General features: G+C 54.5%; 1 protein-coding gene across 1 annotated transcript in view; it reads right to left on the reverse strand.

The window, feature by feature from the left end:
* Window positions 1-21,156, reverse strand: part of LOC140902933 (uncharacterized) — a 125,194-nt gene that overhangs the window by 75,118 nt on the left and 28,920 nt on the right. The window contains exons 23-36 of the mRNA XM_078850397.1: window positions 19,233-19,831; window positions 16,821-17,382; window positions 15,398-15,993; window positions 14,401-14,974; window positions 13,332-13,502; window positions 11,863-12,194; window positions 9,964-10,546; window positions 8,000-8,598; window positions 5,588-6,149; window positions 4,004-4,599; window positions 3,007-3,580; window positions 1,909-2,108; window positions 1,370-1,511; window positions 468-799 (exon numbers count right to left, since the gene is read on the reverse strand). Of these exons, the coding sequence (XP_078706523.1) occupies window positions 468-799; window positions 1,370-1,511; window positions 1,909-2,108; window positions 3,007-3,580; window positions 4,004-4,599; window positions 5,588-6,149; window positions 8,000-8,598; window positions 9,964-10,546; window positions 11,863-12,194; window positions 13,332-13,502; window positions 14,401-14,974; window positions 15,398-15,993; window positions 16,821-17,382; window positions 19,233-19,831 (6,422 nt within the window). The remainder of the gene's footprint in view (window positions 1-467; window positions 800-1,369; window positions 1,512-1,908; window positions 2,109-3,006; window positions 3,581-4,003; window positions 4,600-5,587; window positions 6,150-7,999; window positions 8,599-9,963; window positions 10,547-11,862; window positions 12,195-13,331; window positions 13,503-14,400; window positions 14,975-15,397; window positions 15,994-16,820; window positions 17,383-19,232; window positions 19,832-21,156) is intronic.

Genomic DNA, 21,156 nt, shown 5'->3' on the forward strand with positions numbered 1-21,156 from the left:
CAACGAAACAAACAAAAGTACTGGCCCATTTGTATGAATGGAAGAAAAGAGATGTTGACATTTTCCGAAAGAAAATTGGTCTTCAACCAGCACAGAGAGATCGATAGATGTGTATGGGGATGGTTGGATAGATCGATGGAGAAAAAGCAGATGTGTATGGTGATAGATTGAGAAACGGATTGATGTGTATGGGCTGGGTGGAGAGAAAGAGAGATCTATATGGGGACAAACAGAGGGACGGATAGATGTGTATCCTGACCGATGGATTGACAGATTTGTCTTGGCCTGGATGGTAAGATGGATGCATATGTATGGGGAAGGATAGACAGAGATATAGACAGATGGGTATGCGGATGGATGGATGGATGGATGGATAGGTAGATGTGTATGGGTATGGATGTACCCATAGGGAGATATTTTTATTCCAAATGTAAGCTCTCCAATCATTTTTGCACTTTTGTACTCACTCTGATTTTCCCAACTTCCTTCTTGTAGATGGAGATGTTGTAGCCATAGACGTAGATGTTGGTCAGGCGCACGTAGGAGACAGCCTGGTTGCCTCCCCTGTTGTCGTTCTTCTCATCGATGGTGAAGGGCACCAGGGTGTTGTCGCTCCCGCAGTACTTGGCCAGGGTGTAGGTGCAGGTGCCCTGGAAGTTGAAGTTCAGCCCGTCGAAGGTGTGATAGTGCGGGTCCCCCCAGCCCCAGCAGGTTCCAATGAAGTTGGGAACGCACATCGCACGGCCGTTCTGGACCTTGCACGTCTCCTTGGCCCGACATGTCAGGACTTTGCAGGGATCTGAAAGGAGAGAAATCCCAGCAATCCATGAGAGTGAGGGCTAGGGGGGCAGGGGAGCTCGGTTCAGCACAGGCCCAGTTACCCACCCAAAGCCATTCGGAAGAGAGGCCAACCAGAGAGCAGTCAACGGGAGATGGTTTCCTGTAAAAGCTCTGCCTGAGTAGGGATTAAGTAAATAGGTCAAGTAAGGACCTCAACCTTTGACCAAAGCGGCAGGCCCAGAGGATACTTTTCTTTACCTCTTGACAGTCAAGTGCCTGGTCCAAAGCCCAGGAGAGAATCAATGACTTGATTTGACATAGCCTGCCTCCCAGCCCATTGGCTCCAACTCAGAGAACCCACCATGTAACCTACCCCCACCCCTCCCAGAGCTGTGAATAGAACCCAGGAGTCCAGGCTCACAAACCCCCCTGCTCTAACCACTAGTCCCCACTCGCTTCCTAGATCTAAGGATGGAAACTCTACTCTGCGCCAGCTCCTCAGCTGTCCTGACTCCACTGAGTCTGCTCTAAGGACTCTCTATCTCTACATCCACCTCTCTTCTTGTTTAACTCTTGCACTCTCTTTCACCTCTCTTAATGCATTGCATGACTCCATCTCTGATCTGACAGGTTTCATCCCTGGTGCAGCTGTGGGCTTCGCAGGTCACCCCTTGGGCAGGAGTGCAGGTGCAGCTTTGCTGGCACTTGTTAGTCAGAACCGTCTCATTAGGCTGTTTGAAAAAAGGGAAAAGAACACAATGTAGCCCGGGGAAAGGTAGTTTTTCAGTGCGGAGATGTTCATTTACAGGGAGGCCATATCTGGGACTAGAACCGAGTGTCTTATCTCCCAGTCCGCAGCCGCTCTACTCCACTTGGCACGACTGCCTTCCCGGAGCTGGGGAGAGAACCGAGGAGTCCTGACTTCCAGCTCCCTGCTCTAACCACTAGACTCCACCGCCCTGCCAGAGACACGGTTCATGGAACCAGGATTGTGCCATTAGTGCCTTTCAACAGAGATTCATGCATTGCCATTGGCAAGCGACAATGGTCTGATCCAACATGGCTGATGAGAGCAGGGCGTGAAGGACGTGACTGGATAGGAGTTAACACCCCAGCAGGGGGCGGTACCTGGTAATATATCCCCTTCTTGAAGCACCCACAGCTCTGCAGAGCCACGCAGCCCAGGCCGTCGAAGAGGAAGCCATCGTCACACTGGCAGCCTTCGGCGCAGGTGTCTGGGCACTTCCTGGCGTCGGTGATCCTGGCACAGGTGGTGGTGCAGAGGTCGGCGCACACCTCGTAGTGACTGTTGGCCGGGCAGCGCAGAGCTAAGGCAGAGAAAGAAGCAACTGATGGCTGGAGAGATCTCAGCCCACAACTTAGAGCAGGGGCGGGCAAACTTTTTGGCCTGAGAGCGGCATCGGGTTTTGGAAATTGTATGGAGGGCTGGTTAGGGGAGGGGGGCGTGGCCCGGCCGCCACCCGCTCTCCACGCCCCCTGCTTCTGGTCCCCTGGCAGCCCCCTCCCACCCTGGACTCCTGCCCCATCCAACCACCCCTTCTTCCTGTCCCCTGACTGTCCCCAGATCCCCCGTCCCTGACTGACTCCTGCCGCCCCATCCAACCCCCTCTCCTTCATGACTTCCTCCCCCAGAGACCCCTGCACCCATTCAACCCCCCTGTTCCCCGCCTTCTGACCGCCCCGACCCCTATCCACACTGCGACCCCCGACCACCACCTCAAACTCCCCTCCCACTATCCAACCCCCCGGCTCCCTGCCCCCTTACCACGCTGCCTGGCTGCCGGTGCTACTGCCGCACACAGCGCAGCCCGGCTGGAGCCAGCCACACACAGCGCAGCACAGAGACCGGGTCAGGCCGGGCTCCGCAGCTACGCTGCCCCAGGAGCTCACCGCCCTGCCTCCCAGAGCATGGCGCCGGGCAAGCCTCCCGGGCCAGGAGCTCAGGGGCCGGGCAGGAGGGTCCAGTGGGCCGGGTGTCACCTCAGGCTCAGAGGGACAGACATGAAGGAGAGGAGAATCTGACAGGGACGAGAGGACCAGGTCACCTTTATAAGGGAATATGACCTTGTTGGTTCCCACCCAAAGGAGTCTCTCAAGAAGCCCAGAGGCCTGGAATGAGATACCTAGAATCGCTCTCCCCGCCCCCCAGCGGGAGGGGAGCGAGTGGGATAGGCCCTTCTGCTACACCAGCATCGCGGCACTTACGGCAGAAGGAGGCGCTCCTCCAGGGCTGGATAGGGGCCCCGGCCTCTTGGCAGGCCGTCACGTAGCTGTGGATGCTCTGGCACAGGACCTGGGAGTCCCCGTTGCCCAAGCACACATCATACAGGCAGTTGTTGAAATACACGCTGGGGCTGACCGAGTCGTGGCAGGAGGCGAAGGGGCCGTCGGGGGCCGTGAGCAGCCCGCAGTAGTTGCGCTGTTTGAAGAACTCCTTCTTCTTCTCCTTGCAGACCGGGCAGCTGTTCCCGGCGCATCCGTCGTCACAGGCCACCCCCGGGATCGGGACTTTCCAGGCGGAACCAAAGGCTGCCACGTTAGGGGCCGCGCTGCCGTCGGGGAGCAGGAACTCGTCGTCCCGACGCCCGTTGTTGTTCCCGCACAGGCCGCACGTCTGGCCCTGGTAGTTCCCTGGGACGGTGACTCTGGCGTGGTAAACCAGGTCGTAGCTCACGGTGAGGCCGAAGTCAGTTTGCACAAGGACGTTCCCGCCGTGCTGATACGCTCGGAGCTGCCCATCGGCCACGACCACAGGCAGGTTGTGGGACACCCCGTCCACCTGGAAGACACAGAGTATTCCCTGTGAACCGGGGCAGTGGATGTTGTTGGGGTGGGCTATGGGCACAAGATAGGGTCTCAATGACACCTGGGCAAATCTGTTGTGACTCCACTGAACTCAATGAAATTATGGCCATTTCTGATCTCAGATCCCTGGGCTTACTCTGCAATCATCCACTGAGCGTAATATGCTGAGGGCTGGATTATGATCTCACTTGTCCCAGAGAAAATCCAGAGCGATTCTGCTTTCTTCAGTGGGATGCCTCTAGACTGGCACTGGTGCCAGTAAGGTCAGGATCAGAACCTGAATGTCTGACCCCTCCTGCCTGTGCGCTCCTAATGAGTGACCCAGGAGACAAGTGCCCCTTGCATTGCCACATCAGTGGGGCTGCCCCATTGCAGGAACATCTTGAGCAGGACTTACCATGACGAGCCCCTTCCTGTTCTGCAGCAGGGTAAGCGTGAGCCCGTAGACCTCCACGGACACCAGCTTGGTGACAGACACCTTGCCATTGCCCCAGGGCTTGTTCTCCACCTTCACGGAGAAGGATGTCAGGTTCCTGGCGTCAGCGCAGGTCTTGGCCAGGATGTAGGTGCAGGTGCCTTGGAAATCGAAGGCAACTCCGTCGAAGGAGAGGTAGTGGGGGTCTCCGGCAGCAGAACACGTTGCAGATCCGACAGGGTGGCATTTCCGGACGCCATCCGCCACCTTGCACTGCTCGTTGGCTCCACAGGAGGCCTCCCGACACTGGACGACCCCGTTGCCTTGGCACTGGCACCGCTCCCGGCAGGAGGCGCTGGAGTAGAACACCTCTCCCTTCCTGTAGTACCTGCCCTGGTGCACACAGCCGCACTGCGCGACGGGGACGCACCGGTCTCCGCTCAGGAGGAACCCGGCGTCGCAGAAACACCCTTCGGCACAGGGGGCATCGCAGCCGTCCGGCGCCGAGAGCCCGTGGCAGGTGGCAGGGCAGCCGCTCCCACAGAGCTCGTAGTGGAAGTTACTGGGGCAGGTGGGACCTGTAGGAGAGGGGCAGAGGGAACGTGCAGATGGCCGTGAGAGAAAGCTTCTTAAATGAATGCACCACCAGAAGAAAATGTGCAGGTACCACTTACAATCGTGTTGTTGGCGGGAACTGGGAGCCAAAACTCCTGGGTTCTAGTCATGGCTCAGGGCGGGAAGTGGGGTTCCCTGGCTTAGAGCAGGGAGGGCTGGGAGCCAGGACTGCTAAGCTCTGTCATTGGCTCTGGGGGGACAGTGGTGTCTAGCGGTTAAAAGCAGGGGAGATTAGCACTCAGGGCTCCTGGGTTCTATTCCTTGCTGTGAGCAGTCAAAGGGATCTAGCAAATCAGAGCTGGAGGGCTTGCAATCAGGTTTTCAGGGTTCTATTGCCAGCTCTGGGAAGGGATGAGGATCTAGTAGCTTAGTCCCAGAAGGGCTGGGAAGGAGTCAGGACTCTGGGGTTTTCTTTCTGACTCTTGGAGGGGCGTTTGGTCTAGTGGTAAGAGCTGCAGACAAGGGGACGTGTTGCAAGGTGAGTCCCAAATTCTGGAGTGGGCTGCTGTGTAATGTTTAGTGATGGAGGACTGGGAGTCAGGATAACTGGCTTCTGCCACTGGCTTCTCGGGTGACTCTGAGTTACTTGCTTTAGTTCTTTCGGTGTCCGTTTTCCTGCACCCTGACGGGAAGGACGACTAGTGGGTTGGACTAGATGACCTCCTGAGGTCCCTTCCAACCCTGATATTCTATGATTCTATGATTCTAGTGTTGGCAAAGTATTTCCAACCCCTGGGAGACAGGTGCCAGCAAGGAGACAGGATTACATTGCTATAGCACAAAGATAAAGCAAAGCTGAGTAGGTGACCTTTACGGTTGGCAACACTACTGCAAGCTGATAGGTGTGTAAGGCCAGAGACACACGGCTGAGCTCTTCTGAGCCCCCTGCAGAGGGTGCTGCACATGGAGACTAGCCAGTCCTTAAAGCAGATTCTAGTAGGCGACACTCACTGCAGAATGAGGCTGATCTCCACTGCCCCATCCGGATGCCCCTGGCCTGGCAGGCCATCACGTAGGCGCTGATGGCACTGCAGAGAGCATCCCGGAGACCCTTGTACTGGCAGGTGTCAAAGACGCAGTCGTCGAAGAAAGGGGCTGGGTCGATGACTCCGTGGCACTCTCTGAACGGTCCGTCCCCTCTGGTGATGACCCCGCAGTACCGATCTCCCTTGTAGGGTTGTCTCTGAGCCTCACTGCAGACCAGGCACTTCCCGGTGCAGCTGTCTGAGCAGCCCGGGACCTCCCCCACCTTCCAGCTCTCTGCGAACTGGACGGCGTTGGCTGCCCGTCTCCCGTCTCTCATGGTCAGGTCGTCACTGGCAGTTTGGTTGTTGTCACCGCACAGGCCGCAGAGGGCGTTGGCGTAGGTGTTGGGCACAGTGACCCGGACCAGGCTCCCGTCGAAGGTCACCCTCAGCGCGAAGGCGGTCTTGATGAGGACTTGGGCTCCGCTGACGTAAGCCTGTAGCTTCTCCTCATGGTAGAAAGGCAGGGCCACAAAGACTCCGTCCACCTGGAACAGACGCGGCAGGGCCAGGGGTTAATTTTGAATGAATACTGCAGGCAGAAGGTGGGGACCCAGGACTCCTGGGTTTTATTCCTGGCTCAGGGAGGGGGGGCGAAGGGAAGGGAAGAAATGGGGTGGGGCCTAGTAGCTTTGAGCAGGGGAGGCTGGGAGCCAGGACTCCTGAGTTCTATCCCCCGTTCCGGGAAAGGAGTGAGATCTGGTGGGTTACAGCAGAGGGGGATGGGAATCAGGATTCCTGGCTCCTATCCTCAACTCTGGGAGGGCAGTGGTTGGAGCGCGGCGGCTGGGAGCTAGGACTCTTGGGTTCTAACCCCAGCTCTGGTCAGGGAGTGGGGTCTAGCGATGAGAGCAGCTTTGCAGGACAGGTTCACAAAGAGCCTGTCTATCTGGAACACACGTCTTGGGGATGGTCTGAATTCCCAGTTACACGAAGGCCTGCTCTACACTAGTAAATTAGGGCAGTATCACTATCGCTCCGGGGTGTGAAAACTCCACACCCCTGACCCACGCAGTTAAACTGACCTGACCCCTGGTGTAGACGTTGCCAGGTCAACGGGAGAATTCTCCTGTCAACCTAGCGAGTGCCTCTTGTGAAGGTGTCTTACCTACACCAATGGGAGAACTCCTGCCATTGGCATTGGCAGCCTCTTCACTGAAGCGCCGCAGCTACGGCAAGTCCATTGTGCCACATTAGCAGTTTATTTGGAAACAGCCCTAAGACTCTCTCACACCCCTTGGGCAGTGTAAATGCGGTTGACTCCCAACTTTCTGCTGTCAGATACCTGGAAAGGGCCTTCGCGCAACAGAAGTCAGGATCAAGTACTTTAGTGGAGGAAGCTTTTAGGGTGTTGACTCCCCTGGAGTCAATGGGGCCAGATCCCCAGCTGGTGGGAATGGGGCATAGCTCCTGTGGAGGGAATGGGACCCGATCCCCAGCTAAATGAGTGAGTCAGTTGAATGCACATCAGTTACAGTGGCAAAACGGCCCTGATGCAGAGGAGAAAATCCTGCCCTATATATTCACAAAGAGGCACTCAGTTCCTTCCCACACACCCACCACCAGCTCAGTGTGCAACGGACGCAGGTCTCATTTCTGAAACGGGGAGAGAAATAATGGGTAATGTATCATCAACAGCAAGAGTTCCTGCTCCCAGCTCCCCGAGAAGTCATAGAATCACAGAATATCAGGGGTGGAAGGGACCTCAGGAGGTCATCTAGTCCGAGCCCCTGCTCAAAGCAGGACCAATCCCCAACTAAATCATCCCAGCCAGGGCTTTGTCAAGCCTGACCTTAAAATCTTCGAAGGAAGGAGATTCCACCACCTCCCGAGGTAACGCATTCCAGTGTTTCACAACACTCCTAGTGAAAAAGTTTTTCCTAATAGCCAACCTAAACCTCCCTCACTGCAACTTGAGACCATTACTCCTCGTTCTGTCATCTGCTACCACTGAGAACAGTCTAGATCCATCCTCTTTGGAACCCCCTTTCAGGTACTTGAAAGCAGCTATCAAATCCCCCCTCATTCTTCTCTTCCGCAGACTAAACAATCCCAGTTCCCTCAGCCTCTCCTCATAAGTCATGTGTTCCAGTCCCCTAATCATTTTTCCTGCCCTCCGCTGGACGTTTTCCAATTTTTCCACATCCTTCTTCTAGTGTGGGGCCCAAAACTGGACACTAGTACTCCAGATGAGGCCTCACCAATATCGAATAGAGGGGAACGATCACATCCCTCTATCTGCTGGCAATGCCCCTACTTATACATCCCAAAATGCCATTGGCCTTCTTGGCAACAAGGGCACACTGTTGACTGTAGTCCTGTGGCTCTCTGTCCCTACCTTGATCTTGCGGGGATATTGCTGGCTGACAGTGATGTTTCTACCGTAGACCTCCAAGGTCACCACTTTGGTGTAGGACACGGCCTTGCTGCCGCGGTTGTTATTCTCCACCTTGATGTTGAATGGCGTGAGCGTGGGGTCCTCGGAGCAGACCCCAGCCAGAAGGTAGATGCAGGTGCCCATGAAATCATACTTTTTCCCGTCGAAGGTGGTGTAGTGAGGGTCTCCGGAGGCCGTGCAGGTGGAGTAGCTGATTGGGGAGCAGCCACGGACCCCGTTGATCACGGCGCATCTCTCGCTGGCCTTGCAGCCGGTCTCCTGGCAAAGCACCATGCCCAAGCTGGGATCACATCTGCACCGAGAGAGGCAGTTCTCATCGGCCCAGAACTCCTCGTTGGGTTTGTAGTAGCGGCCATTGTAGTCACAGCCACAGCTCTCCACGGGGACACACTGGCCGGCACTCAGGACGTAACCGTTGTCACACTGGCAGGTCTCCACGCAGGGCTCCAGGCAGGAGGAGTTGGCGGTTTGGTCGGAGCAGCTGGCCGGGCAGGCGTTCCCGCAGGCCTCGTAGTGGCTGTTCTCAGGGCAGGGCAGGACTGGGAGGGGGTCAGAGAGGGGGAGATTTAACATCACAGGAAATGAACTAAAAACACCTGCTTACATGCAGCAAGAGCTAGAGAGAAATTCTAATGTGCAATCGGCATGCTCTATTTCACAGGCCCGATGTACAAGCAGCCACACTAAGGCCACCTCTGGAGTACAGCACAGGGAACAACCCCGTTGGGCAAAGGAGTTTGCTAGCTGGGAGAGCAGGGAAATGCTCTCTTTGTATAGAAAATCGAAGAAAATCTGCAAAGTGCACCCAGAGTAGATGAGACCTCACTTGTCAAGGCCTCCTCTGGAGCCCCGCCCACACCAGATGACCTCAGACTCAGCACACGTCCCACGGAAGTGGAAAGACTCAGGAGATCCTACTGGGTTGGGACCCTGTATTTTCAGGTAGTATTTCGGATGGGTCCATCTTTCCATCGCTTTCTGATCCATCCCTCTCTTCCAACCACTTCACCCACCAAATCCATCCCGCTTTTCTATTCTTCACTTACATCCCTCTTACACAATGCTGAACACCCCTTCTTTGAAGTGCGGAAGTGAGATTTTCTTTACATTAGATTGTAATAAATCTTTCTCGTTGCCTCCATCTAATTGACGTGTACATCCAGAAGTATCTATATCTGTCTAATCTAGAACCTAATCATGGAATCATAGAATATCAAGCTTGGAAGGAACCTCAGGAGGTCATCTAATCCAACCCCCTGCTCAAAGCAGGACCAATCCCCCAAGTTTTGCCCCCGAAATGGCCCCCTCAAGGATTGAACTCACAACCCAGGGTTTAGCAGGCCAATGCTCAAACCACTGAGCTATCCCTTCCCCCCCCGTTTAGCCAGCCGTCCCTCTGGCTCAGCATCCAATCGACCAATCTTTACCTCTAATTGACTTTATCTCCCCGTGCACCTAATCCATTTATCCATCCATTAAATCTCTTTATCTCTCTATCCATCGAACCCACCTATCCGTCTATTACACCCATTTAATCTCTCCATCCATTTTATCCACGTATCCTCCAGTGAATCTATTTAATCACCCAATCCATCTAATCCATCTACCAATCTATTAAACCTGTTTAATCTCCCTATTCATCTAATCCATCCTCCTAACAATATTTGGAGACTCTTCCTTTCTCTCATCTAACCCAATCTATGAAAACCATGTGTCCATCGATTCTCAATCTAGCTAGTCTCTTATAGGGGCTTCTCAAGCCCACATCCCCATGGTGTCTAGTTGCCAAGGTGCAGGATCTAGGCCTAGTGTCTGCCCTGACACTCCGCCCACTGGCCATCTCCTCAAGCAGCACAGTAACTCTAGTCTAATTGCTGCTTTTGTCAATAAAAAAAACAAACCACCGAGCTCACCGCAGCCGGACGGTGTCCTCCAGTCATAGACGGTGATGCCCTGTTTCTTGCAGATGGCGGCATAGGCCTCCAGCGCCTGGCACAGGATGTTCTTGGCTCCCCCGTTCAGACACACGTCGTAGATGCAGCTGTCAAAAATGTCCTGGGGGCGCACTTTGGAGTGACACTCTCTGAAGGGCCCTCCTGGTCTTTTGCTGATCAAACCACAATATTCGTCGCCCCCGTAGATCTTCTGCTTGCTCTTATCGCACGTCGGGCATGTCCCTTTGCAATCATCCCAGCAGAAGGGGTCCCGGTCTTTGACTTTCCAGCTCCTGGCCCACTCCACGATGGAAGAGACTCGGGTGCCGTTGGGTGACGTCATGTCATCTCCACGCTTTTGGTTGAAGTTCCCACAAAGGCCGCCCATGGCCCCATAATAGCTGCTGGGGAGGGTGATGATCAGGCGCCAATTCCAGTCATACGACACCTGCAGACCAAAGTCTGTCCGCAGGATAGCACTGAGACCGCTCTGGTAGAGCTTGATTTTACCGTCTTCCAGGGTCACCGGCAAGCTGGTGGTCACGTCATTGATCTAGAGATAGGAGGAAAGAACCAACGGTTATTTCTCTTTTCATCTCACCTCTTCCAAGAGTTCTGCTCCTCTGGGACAAGAAAGATTAGAAAGCCCCAATTAAGCACTTGAGTCCTCAGAGATCAAATGTTCTCTGTCCAGGGGATCTGGCTGTGGAATGAATTCCCAGTGCAGATTAGATAAATCCAGAGTGTGACCTGGACTCCCCTTTAATAAAGCTTCCCGACAAGAACGAAGCATTGATATTCACAGCTTGAAACCCACCCAACTCACCACAAAATCCTACTGCAAGTGGAGATTTTTCTACCCCAAAAAGAGGAGAAAAGCCAGAAGCTCCATGGATTGGAGCAGAGACTTTACTCTGGTCAGTACATGTTATGGAGAGGATGGTTGGCTCCTATGGTGATGGGCGGCAGTACAAAACCAAAGAGCTAGAGAGAGAGAGCGAGAGAGTTGTGGAAGGAAGACAGGAACTGTTTAGCCTGTGCGGCCTGGAGGGATCCCGCGACATGGGGAGACTGGTAGAACAAGAGTTCTGGGGGACCTAGGCTGACTGGGGGATCCTATGTGGTCCATGGAGGCAAGATTGCCCAGGTGAATTGGGAGGGCCCAGGGGCCCGGAGCAGATAATTTTAAATCGGTTCATTTCTCGCTTATTCTGTTCTTCTTCTGGAATGTTGTCATTTTCGATCTTGTTTCTTTTCATGGCCACTTTGAGATCACAAAAAGGGGATTTTCTTTCTGATAATCTGGAAAAATTTCTATTTTAAAATTTCTGAATATCATTTCTTTTTTTTAAAAAAAATACCTATTTCAAAACAAAGGACCTGATTCAGCAGAAATTCTTGACAACGAAACAAACAAAAGTACTGGCCCATTTGTATGAATGGAAGAAAAGAGATGTTGACATTTTCCGAAAGAAAATTGGTCTTCAACCAGCACAGAGAGATCGATAGATGTGTATGGGGATGGTTGGATAGATCGATGGAGAAAAAGCAGATGTGTATGGTGATAGATTGAGAAACGGATTGATGTGTATGGGCTGGGTGGAGAGAAAGAGAGATCTATATGGGGACAAACAGAGGGACGGATAGATGTGTATCCTGACCGATGGATTGACAGATTTGTCTTGGCCTGGATGGTAAGATGGATGCATATGTATGGGGAAGGATAGACAGAGATATAGACAGATGGGTATGCGGATGGATGGATGGATGGATGGATAGGTAGATGTGTATGGGTATGGATGTACCCATAGGGAGATATTTTTATTCCAAATGTAAGCTCTCCAATCATTTTTGCACTTTTGTACTCACTCTGATTTTCCCAACTTCCTTCTTGTAGATGGAGATGTTGTAGCCATAGACGTAGATGTTGGTCAGGCGCACGTAGGAGACAGCCTGGTTGCCTCCCCTGTTGTCGTTCTTCTCATCGATGGTGAAGGGCACCAGGGTGTTGTCGCTCCCGCAGTACTTGGCCAGGGTGTAGGTGCAGGTGCCCTGGAAGTTGAAGTTCAGCCCGTCGAAGGTGTGATAGTGCGGGTCCCCCCAGCCCCAGCAGGTTCCAATGAAGTTGGGAACGCACATCGCACGGCCGTTCTGGACCTTGCACGTCTCCTTGGCCCGACATGTCAGGACTTTGCAGGGATCTGAAAGGAGAGAAATCCCAGCAATCCATGAGAGTGAGGGCTAGGGGGGCAGGGGAGCTCGGTTCAGCACAGGCCCAGTTACCCACCCAAAGCCATTCGGAAGAGAGGCCAACCAGAGAGCAGTCAACGGGAGATGGTTTCCTGTAAAAGCTCTGCCTGAGTAGGGATTAAGTAAATAGGTCAAGTAAGGACCTCAACCTTTGACCAAAGCGGCAGGCCCAGAGGATACTTTTCTTTACCTCTTGACAGTCAAGTGCCTGGTCCAAAGCCCAGGAGAGAATCAATGACTTGATTTGACATAGCCTGCCTCCCAGCCCATTGGCTCCAACTCAGAGAACCCACCATGTAACCTACCCCCACCCCTCCCAGAGCTGTGAATAGAACCCAGGAGTCCAGGCTCACAAACCCCCCTGCTCTAACCACTAGTCCCCACTCGCTTCCTAGATCTAAGGATGGAAACTCTACTCTGCGCCAGCTCCTCAGCTGTCCTGACTCCACTGAGTCTGCTCTAAGGACTCTCTATCTCTACGTCCACCTCTCTTCTTGTTTAACTCTTGCACTCTCTTTCACCTCTCTTAATGCATTGCATGACTCCATCTCTGATCTGACAGGTTTCATCCCTGGTGCAGCTGTGGGCTTCGCAGGTCACCCCTTGGGCAGGAGTGCAGGTGCAGCTTTGCTGGCACTTGTTAGTCAGAACCGTCTCATTAGGCTGTTTGAAAAAAGGGAAAAGAACACAATGTAGCCCGGGGAAAGGTAGTTTTTCAGTGCGGAGATGTTCATTTACAGGGAGGCCATATCTGGGACTAGAACCGAGTGTCTTATCTCCCAGTCCGCAGCCGCTCTACTCCACTTGGCACGACTGCCTTCCCGGAGCTGGGGAGAGAACCGAGGAGTCCTGACTTCCAGCTCCCTGCTCTAACCACTAGACTCCACCGCCCTGCCAGAGACACGGTTCATGGAACCAGGATTGTGCCATTAGTGCCTTTCAACAGAGATTCATGCATTGCCATTGGCAAGCGACAATGGTCTGATCCAACATGGCTGATGAGAGCAGGGCGTGAAGGACGTGACTGGATAGGAGTTAACACCCCAGCAGGGGGCGGTACCTGGTAATATATCCCCTTCTTGAAGCACCACAGCTCTGCAGAGCCACGCAGCCCAGGCCGTCGAAGAGGAAGCCATCGTCACACTGGCAGCCTTCGGCGCAGGTGTCTGGGCACTTCCTGGCGTCGGTGATCCTGGCACAGGTGGTGGTGCAGAGGTCGGCGCACACCTCGTAGTGACACTCTGAGATAGCGCGTAGAGCTAAGGCAGAGAAAGAAGCAACTGATGGCTGGAGAGATCTCAGCCCACAACTTAGAGCAGGGGCGGGCAAACTTTTTGGCCTGAGAGCGGCATCGGGTTTTGGAAATTGTATGGAGGGCTGGTTAGGGGAGGGGGGCGTGGCCCGGCCGCCACCCGCTCTCCACGCCCCCTGCTTCTGGTCCCCTGGCAGCCCCCTCCCACCCTGGACTCCTGCCCCATCCAACCACCCCTTCTTCCTGTCCCCTGACTGTCCCCAGATCCCCCGTCCCTGACTGACTCCTGCCGCCCCATCCAACCCCCTCTCCTTCATGACTTCCTCCCCCAGAGACCCCTGCACCCATTCAACCCCCCTGTTCCCCGCCTTCTGACCGCCCCGACCCCTATCCACACTGCGACCCCCGACCACCACCTCAAACTCCCCTCCCACTATCCAACCCCCCAGCTCCCTGCCCCCTTACCACGCTGCCTGGCTGCCGGTGCTACTGCCGCACACAGCGCAGCCCGGCTGGAGCCAGCCACACACAGCGCAGCACAGAGACCGGGTCAGGCCGGGCTCCGCAGCTACGCTGCCCCAGGAGCTCACCGCCCTGCCTCCCAGAGCATGGCGCCGGGCAAGCCTCCCGGGCCAGGAGCTCAGGGGCCGGGCAGGAGGGTCCAGTGGGCCGGGTGTCACCTCAGGCTCAGAGGGACAGACATGAAGGAGAGGAGAATCTGACAGGGACGAGAGGACCAGGTCACCTTTATAAGGGAATATGACCTTGTTGGTTCCCACCCAAAGGAGTCTCTCAAGAAGCCCAGAGGCCTGGAATGAGATACCTAGAATCGCTCTCCCCGCCCCCCAGCGGGAGGGGAGCGAGTGGGATAGGCCCTTCTGCTACACCAGCATCGCGGCACTTACGGCAGAAGGAGGCGCTCCTCCAGGGCTGGATAGGGGCCCCGGCCTCTTGGCAGGCCGTCACGTAGCTGTGGATGCTCTGGCACAGGACCTGGGAGTCCCCGTTGCCCAAGCACACATCATACAGGCAGTTGTTGAAATACACGCTGGGGCTGACCGAGTCGTGGCAGGAGGCGAAGGGGCCGTCGGGGGCCGTGAGCAGCCCGCAGTAGTTGCGCTGTTTGAAGAACTCCTTCTTCTTCTCCTTGCAGACCGGGCAGCTGTTCCCGGCGCATCCGTCGTCACAGGCCACCCCCGGGATCGGGACTTTCCAGGCGGAACCAAAGGCTGCCACGTTAGGGGCCGCGCTGCCGTCGGGGAGCAGGAACTCGTCGTCCCGACGCCCGTTGTTGTTCCCGCACAGGCCGCACGTCTGGCCCTGGTAGTTCCCTGGGACGGTGACTCTGGCGTGGTAAACCAGGTCGTAGCTCACGGTGAGGCCGAAGTCAGTTTGCACAAGGACGTTCCCGCCGTGCTGATACGCTCGGAGCTGCCCATCGGCCACGACCACAGGCAGGTTGTGGGACACCCCGTCCACCTGGAAGACACAGAGTATTCCCTGTGAACCGGGGCAGTGGATGTTGTTGGGGTGGGCTATGGGCACAAGATAGGGTCTCAATGACACCTGGGCAAATCTGTTGTGACTCCACTGAACTCAATGAAATTATGGCCATTTCTGATCTCAGATCCCTGGGCTTACTCTGCAATCATCCACTGAGCGTAATATGCTGAGGGCTGGATTATGATCTCACTTGTCCCAGAGAAAATCCAGAGCGATTCTGCTTTCTTCAGTGGGATGCCTCTAGACTGGCACTGGTGCCAGTAAGGTCAGGATCAGAACCTGAATGTCTGACCCCTCCTGCCTGTGCGCTCCTAATGAGTGACCCAGGAGACAAGTGCCCCTTGCATTGCCACATCAGTGGGGCTGCCCCATTGCAGGAACATCTTGAGCAGGACTTACCATGACGAGCCCCTTCCTGTTCTGCAGCAGGGTAAGCGTGAGCCCGTAGACCTCCACGGACACCAGCTTGGTGACAGACACCTTGCCATTGCCCCAGGGCTTGTTCTCCACCTTCACGGAGAAGGATGTCAGGTTCCCGGCGTCAGCGCAGGTCTTGGCCAGGATGTAGGTGCAGGTGCCTTGGAAATCGAAGGCAACTCCATCGAAGGAGAGGTAGTGGGGGTCTCCGGCAGCAGAACACGTTGCAGATCCGACAGGGTGGCATTTCCGGACGCCATCCGCCACCTTGCACTGCTCGTTGGCTCCACAGGAGGCCTCCCGACACTGGACGACCCCGTTGTCTTGGCACCGGCACCGCTCCCGGCAGGAGGCGCTGGAGTAGAACTCCTCTCCCTTCCTGTAGTACCTGCCCTGGTGCACACAGCCGCACTGCGCGACGGGGACGCACCGGTCTCCGCTCAGGAGGAACCCGGCGTCGCAGAAACACCCTTCGGCACAGGGAGCGTCGCAGCCGTCCGGCGCCGAGAGCCCGTGGCAGGTGGCAGGGCAGCCGCTCCCACAGAGCTCGTAGTGGAAGTTACTGGGGCAGGTGGGACCTGTAGGAGAGGGGCAGAGGGAACGTGCAGATGGGGGTGAGAGAAAGAAGAAATGTGCAGGTAAGTGGACAGAAATCTCTCTCTATTCATATCACTTACAGTAGGATTGTTCTGGTGGGGTTGGGAGCCAGGACTCCTGGGTTCTACTCCCAGCTCTGGGAGGGGAGTGGGGCCTAGTGGTTAGAGGCTGGGAGTCAGGTCTCCTGGGTTGTATTCTGGATGTTGAAGGGCGGTCAGGTCTAGCGGGTTAAAGCAGTGTGGACTGGGAGTCAGGACTCTGGGGTTTTCTTTCTGACTCTTGGAGGGGCGTTTGGTCTAGTGGTAAGAGCTGCAGACAAGGGGACGTGTTGCAAGGTGAGTCCCAAATTCTGGAGTGGGCTGCTGTGTAATGTTTAGTGATGGAGGACTGGGAGTCAGGATAACTGGCTTCTGCCACTGGCTTCTCGGGTGACTCTGAGTTACTTGCTTTAGTTCTTTCGGTGTCCGTTTTCCGGCACCCTGACGGGAAGGACGACTAGTGGGTTGGACTAGATGACCTCCTGAGGTCCCTTCCAACCCTGATATTCTATGATTCTATGATTCTAGTGTTGGCAAAGTATTTCCAACCCCTGGGAGACAGGTGCCAGCAAGGAGACAGGATTACATTGCTATAGCACAAAGATAAAGCAAAGCTGAGTAGGTGACCTTTACGGTTGGCAACACTACTGCAAGCTGATAGGTGTGTAAGGCCAGAGACACACGGCTGAGCTCTTCTGAGCCCCCTGCAGAGGGTGCTGCACATGGAGACTAGCCAGTCCTTAAAGCAGATTCTAGTAGGCGACACTCACTGCAGAATGAGGCTGATCTCCACTGCCCCATCCGGATGCCCCTGGCCTGGCAGGCCATCACGTAGGCGCTGATGGCACTGCAGAGAGCATCCCGGAGACCCTTGTACTGGCAGGTGTCAAAGACGCAGTCGTCGAAGAAAGGGGCTGGGTCGATGACTCCGTGGCACTCTCTGAACGGTCCGTCCCCTCTGGTGATGACCCCGCAGTACCGATCTCCCTTGTAGGGTTGTCTCTGAGCCTCACTGCAGACCAGGCACTTCCCGGTGCAGCTGTCTGAGCAGCCCGGGACCTCCCCCACCTTCCAGCTCTCTGCGAACTGGACGGCGTTGGCTGCCCGTCTCCCGTCTCTCATGGTCAGGTCGTCACTGGCAGTTTGGTTGTTGTCACCGCACAGGCCGCAGAGGGCGTTGGCGTAGGTGTTGGGCACAGTGACCCGGACCAGGCTCCCGTCGAAGGTCACCCTCAGCGCGAAGGCGGTCTTGATGAGGACTTGGGCTCCGCTGACGTAAGCCTGTAGCTTCTCCTCATGGTAGAAAGGCAGGGCCACAAAGACTCCGTCCACCTGGAACAGACGCGGCAGGGCCAGGGGTTAATTTTGAATGAATACTGCAGGCAGAAGGTGGGGACCCAGGACTCCTGGGTTTTATTCCTGGCTCAGGGAGGGGGGGCGAAGGGAAGGGAAGAAATGGGGTGGGGCCTAGTAGCTTTGAGCAGGGGAGGCTGGGAGCCAGGACTCCTGAGTTCTATCCCCCGTTCCGGGAAAGGAGTGAGATCTGGTGGGTTACAGCAGAGGGGGATGGGAATCAGGATTCCTGGCTCCTATCCTCAACTCTGGGAGGGCAGTGGTTGGAGCGCGGCGGCTGGGAGCTAGGACTCTTGGGTTCTAACCCCAGCTCTGGTCAGGGAGTGGGGTCTAGCGATGAGAGCAGCTTTGCAGGACAGGTTCACAAAGAGCCTGTCTATCTGGAACACACGTCTTGGGGATGGTCTGAATTCCCAGTTACACGAAGGCCTGCTCTACACTAGTAAATTAGGGCAGTATCACTATCGCTCCGGGGTGTGAAAACTCCACACCCCTGACCCACGCAGTTAAACTGACCTGACCCCTGGTGTAGACGTTGCCAGGTCAACGGGAGAATTCTCCTGTCAACCTAGCGAGTGCCTCTTGTGAAGGTGTCTTACCTACACCAATGGGAGAACTCCTGCCATTGGCATTGGCAGCCTCTTCACTGAAGCGCCGCAGCTACGGCAAGTCCATTGTGCCACATTAGCAGTTTATTTGGAAACAGCCCTAAGACTCTCTCACACCCCTTGGGCAGTGTAAATGCGGTTGACTCCCAACTTTCTGCTGTCAGATACCTGGAAAGGGCCTTCGCGCAACAGAAGTCAGGATCAAGTACTTTAGTGGAGGAAGCTTTTAGGGTGTTGACTCCCCTGGAGTCAATGGGGCCAGATCCCCAGCTGGTGGGAATGGGGCATAGCTCCTGTGGAGGGAATGGGACCCGATCCCCAGCTAAATGAGTGAGTCAGTTGAATGCACATCAGTTACAGTGGCAAAACGGCCCTGATGCAGAGGAGAAAATCCTGCCCTATATATTCACAAAGAGGCACTCAGTTCCTTCCCACACACCCACCACCAGCTCAGTGTACAACGGACGCAGGTCTCATTTCTGAAACGGGGAGAGAAATAATGGGTAATGTATCATCAACAGCAAGAGTTCCTGCTCCCAGCTCCCCGAGAAGTCATAGAATCACAGAATATCAGGGGTGGAAGGGACCTCAGGAGGTCATCTAGTCCGAGCCCCTGCTCAAAGCAGGACCAATCCCCAACTAAATCATCCCAGCCAGGGCTTTGTCAAGCCTGACCTTAAAATCTTCGAAGGAAGGAGATTCCACCACCTCCCGAGGTAACGCATTCCAGTGTTTCACAACACTCCTAGTGAAAAAGTTTTTCCTAATAGCCAACCTAAACCTCCCTCACTGCAACTTGAGACCATTACTCCTCCTTCTGTCATCTGCTACCACTGAGAACAGTCTAGATCCATCCTCTTTGGAACCCCCTTTCAGGTACTTGAAAGCAGCTATCAAATCCCCCCTCATTCTTCTCTTCCGCAGACTAAACAATCCCAGTTCCCTCAGCCTCTCCTCATAAGTCATGTGTTCCAGTCCCCTAATCATTTTTCCTGCCCTCCGCTGGACGTTTTCCAATTTTTCCACATCCTTCTTCTAGTGTGGGGCCCAAAACTGGACACTAGTACTCCAGATGAGGCCTCACCAATATCGAATAGAGGGGAACGATCACATCCCTCTATCTGCTGGCAATGCCCCTACTTATACATCCCAAAATGCCATTGGCCTTCTTGGCAACAAGGGCACACTGTTGACTGTAGTCCTGTGGCTCTCTGTCCCTACCTTGATCTTGCGGGGATATTGCTGGCTGACAGTGATGTTTCTACCGTAGACCTCCAAGGTCACCACTTTGGTGTAGGACACGGCCTTGCTGCCGCGGTTGTTATTCTCCACCTTGATGTTGAATGGCGTGAGCGTGGGGTCCTCGGAGCAGACCCCAGCCAGAAGGTAGATGCAGGTGCCCATGAAATCATACTTTTTCCCGTCGAAGGTGGTGTAGTGAGGGTCTCCGGAGGCCGTGCAGGTGGAGTAGCTGATTGGGGAGCAGCCACGGACCCCGTTGATCACGGCGCATCTCTCGCTGGCCTTGCAGCCGGTCTCCTGGCAAAGCACCATGCCCAAGCTGGGATCACATCTGCACCGAGAGAGGCAGTTCTCATCGGCCCAGAACTCCTCGTTGGGTTTGTAGTAGCGGCCATTGTAGTCACAGCCACAGCTCTCCACGGGGACACAGTGGCCGGCACTCAGGACGTAACCGTTGTCACACTGGCAGGTCTCCACGCAGGGCTCCAGGCAGGAGGAGTTGGCGGTTTGGTCGGAGCAGCTGGCCGGGCAGGCGTTCCCGCAGGCCTCGTAGTGGCTGTTCTCAGGGCAGGGCAGGACTGGGAGGGGGTCAGAGAGGGGGAGATTTAACATCACAGGAAATGAACTAAAAACACCTGCTTACATGCAGCAAGAGCTAGAGAGAAATTCTAATGTGCAATCGGCATGCTCTATTTCACAGGCCCGATGTACAAGCAGCCACACTAAGGCCACCTCTGGAGTACAGCACAGGGAACAACCCCGTTGGGCAAAGGAGTTTGCTAGCTGGGAGAGCAGGGAAATGCTCTCTTTGTATAGAAAATCGAAGAAAATCTGCAAAGTGCACCCAGAGTAGATGAGACCTCACTTGTCAAGGCCTCCTCTGGAGCCCCGCCCACACCAGATGACCTCAGACTCAGCACACGTCCCACGGAAGTGGAAAGACTCAGGAGATCCTACTGGGTTGGGACCCTGTATTTTCAGGTAGTATTTCGGATGGGTCCATCTTTCCATCGCTTTCTGATCCATCCCTCTCTTCCAGCCACTTCACCCACCAAATCCATCCCGCTTTTCTATTCTTCACTTACATCCCTCTTACACAATGCTGAACACCCCTTCTTTGAAGTGCGGAAGTGAGATTTTCTTTACATTAGATTGTAATAAATCTTTCTCGTTGCCTCCATCTAATTGACGTGTACATCCAGGAGTATCTATATCTGTCTAATCTAGAACCTAATCATGGAATCATAGAATATCAAGCTTGGAAGGAACCTCAGGAGGTCATCTAATCCAACCCCCTGCTCAAAGCAGGACCAATCCCCCAAGTTTTGCCCCCGAAATGGCCCCCTCAAGGATTGAACTCACAGCCCAGGGTTTAGCAGGCCAATGCTCAAACCACTGAGCTATCCCTCCCCCCGGTTTAGCCAGCCGTCCCTCTGGCTCAGCATCCAATCGACCAATCTTTACCTCTAATTGACTTTATCTCCCCGTGCACCTAATCCATTTATCCATCCATTAAATCTCTTTATCTCTCTATCCATCGAACCCACCTATCCGTCTATTACACCCATTTAATCTCTCCATCCATTTTATCCACGTATCCTCCAGTGAATCTATTTAATCACCCAATCCATCTAATCCATCTACCAATCTATTAAACCTAAAAAGAAAAGGAGGACTTGTGGCACCTTAGAGACTAACCAATTTATTAGAGCATAAGCTTTCGTGAGCTGCTGTAGCTCACGAAAGCTTATGCTCTAATAAATTGGTTAGTCTCTAAGGTGCCACAAGTCCTCCTTTTCTTTTTGCGAATACAGACTAACACGGCTGCTACTCTGAAACCTGTCTATTAAACCTGTTTAATCTCCCTATTCAAATAATCCATCCTCCTAACAATATTTGGAGA

This window comes from Lepidochelys kempii, chromosome 24 (genome assembly GCF_965140285.1).
Source record: "Lepidochelys kempii isolate rLepKem1 chromosome 24, rLepKem1.hap1, whole genome shotgun sequence".
In the NCBI taxonomy this organism is placed as follows: Eukaryota; Metazoa; Chordata; order Testudines; family Cheloniidae; genus Lepidochelys; species Lepidochelys kempii.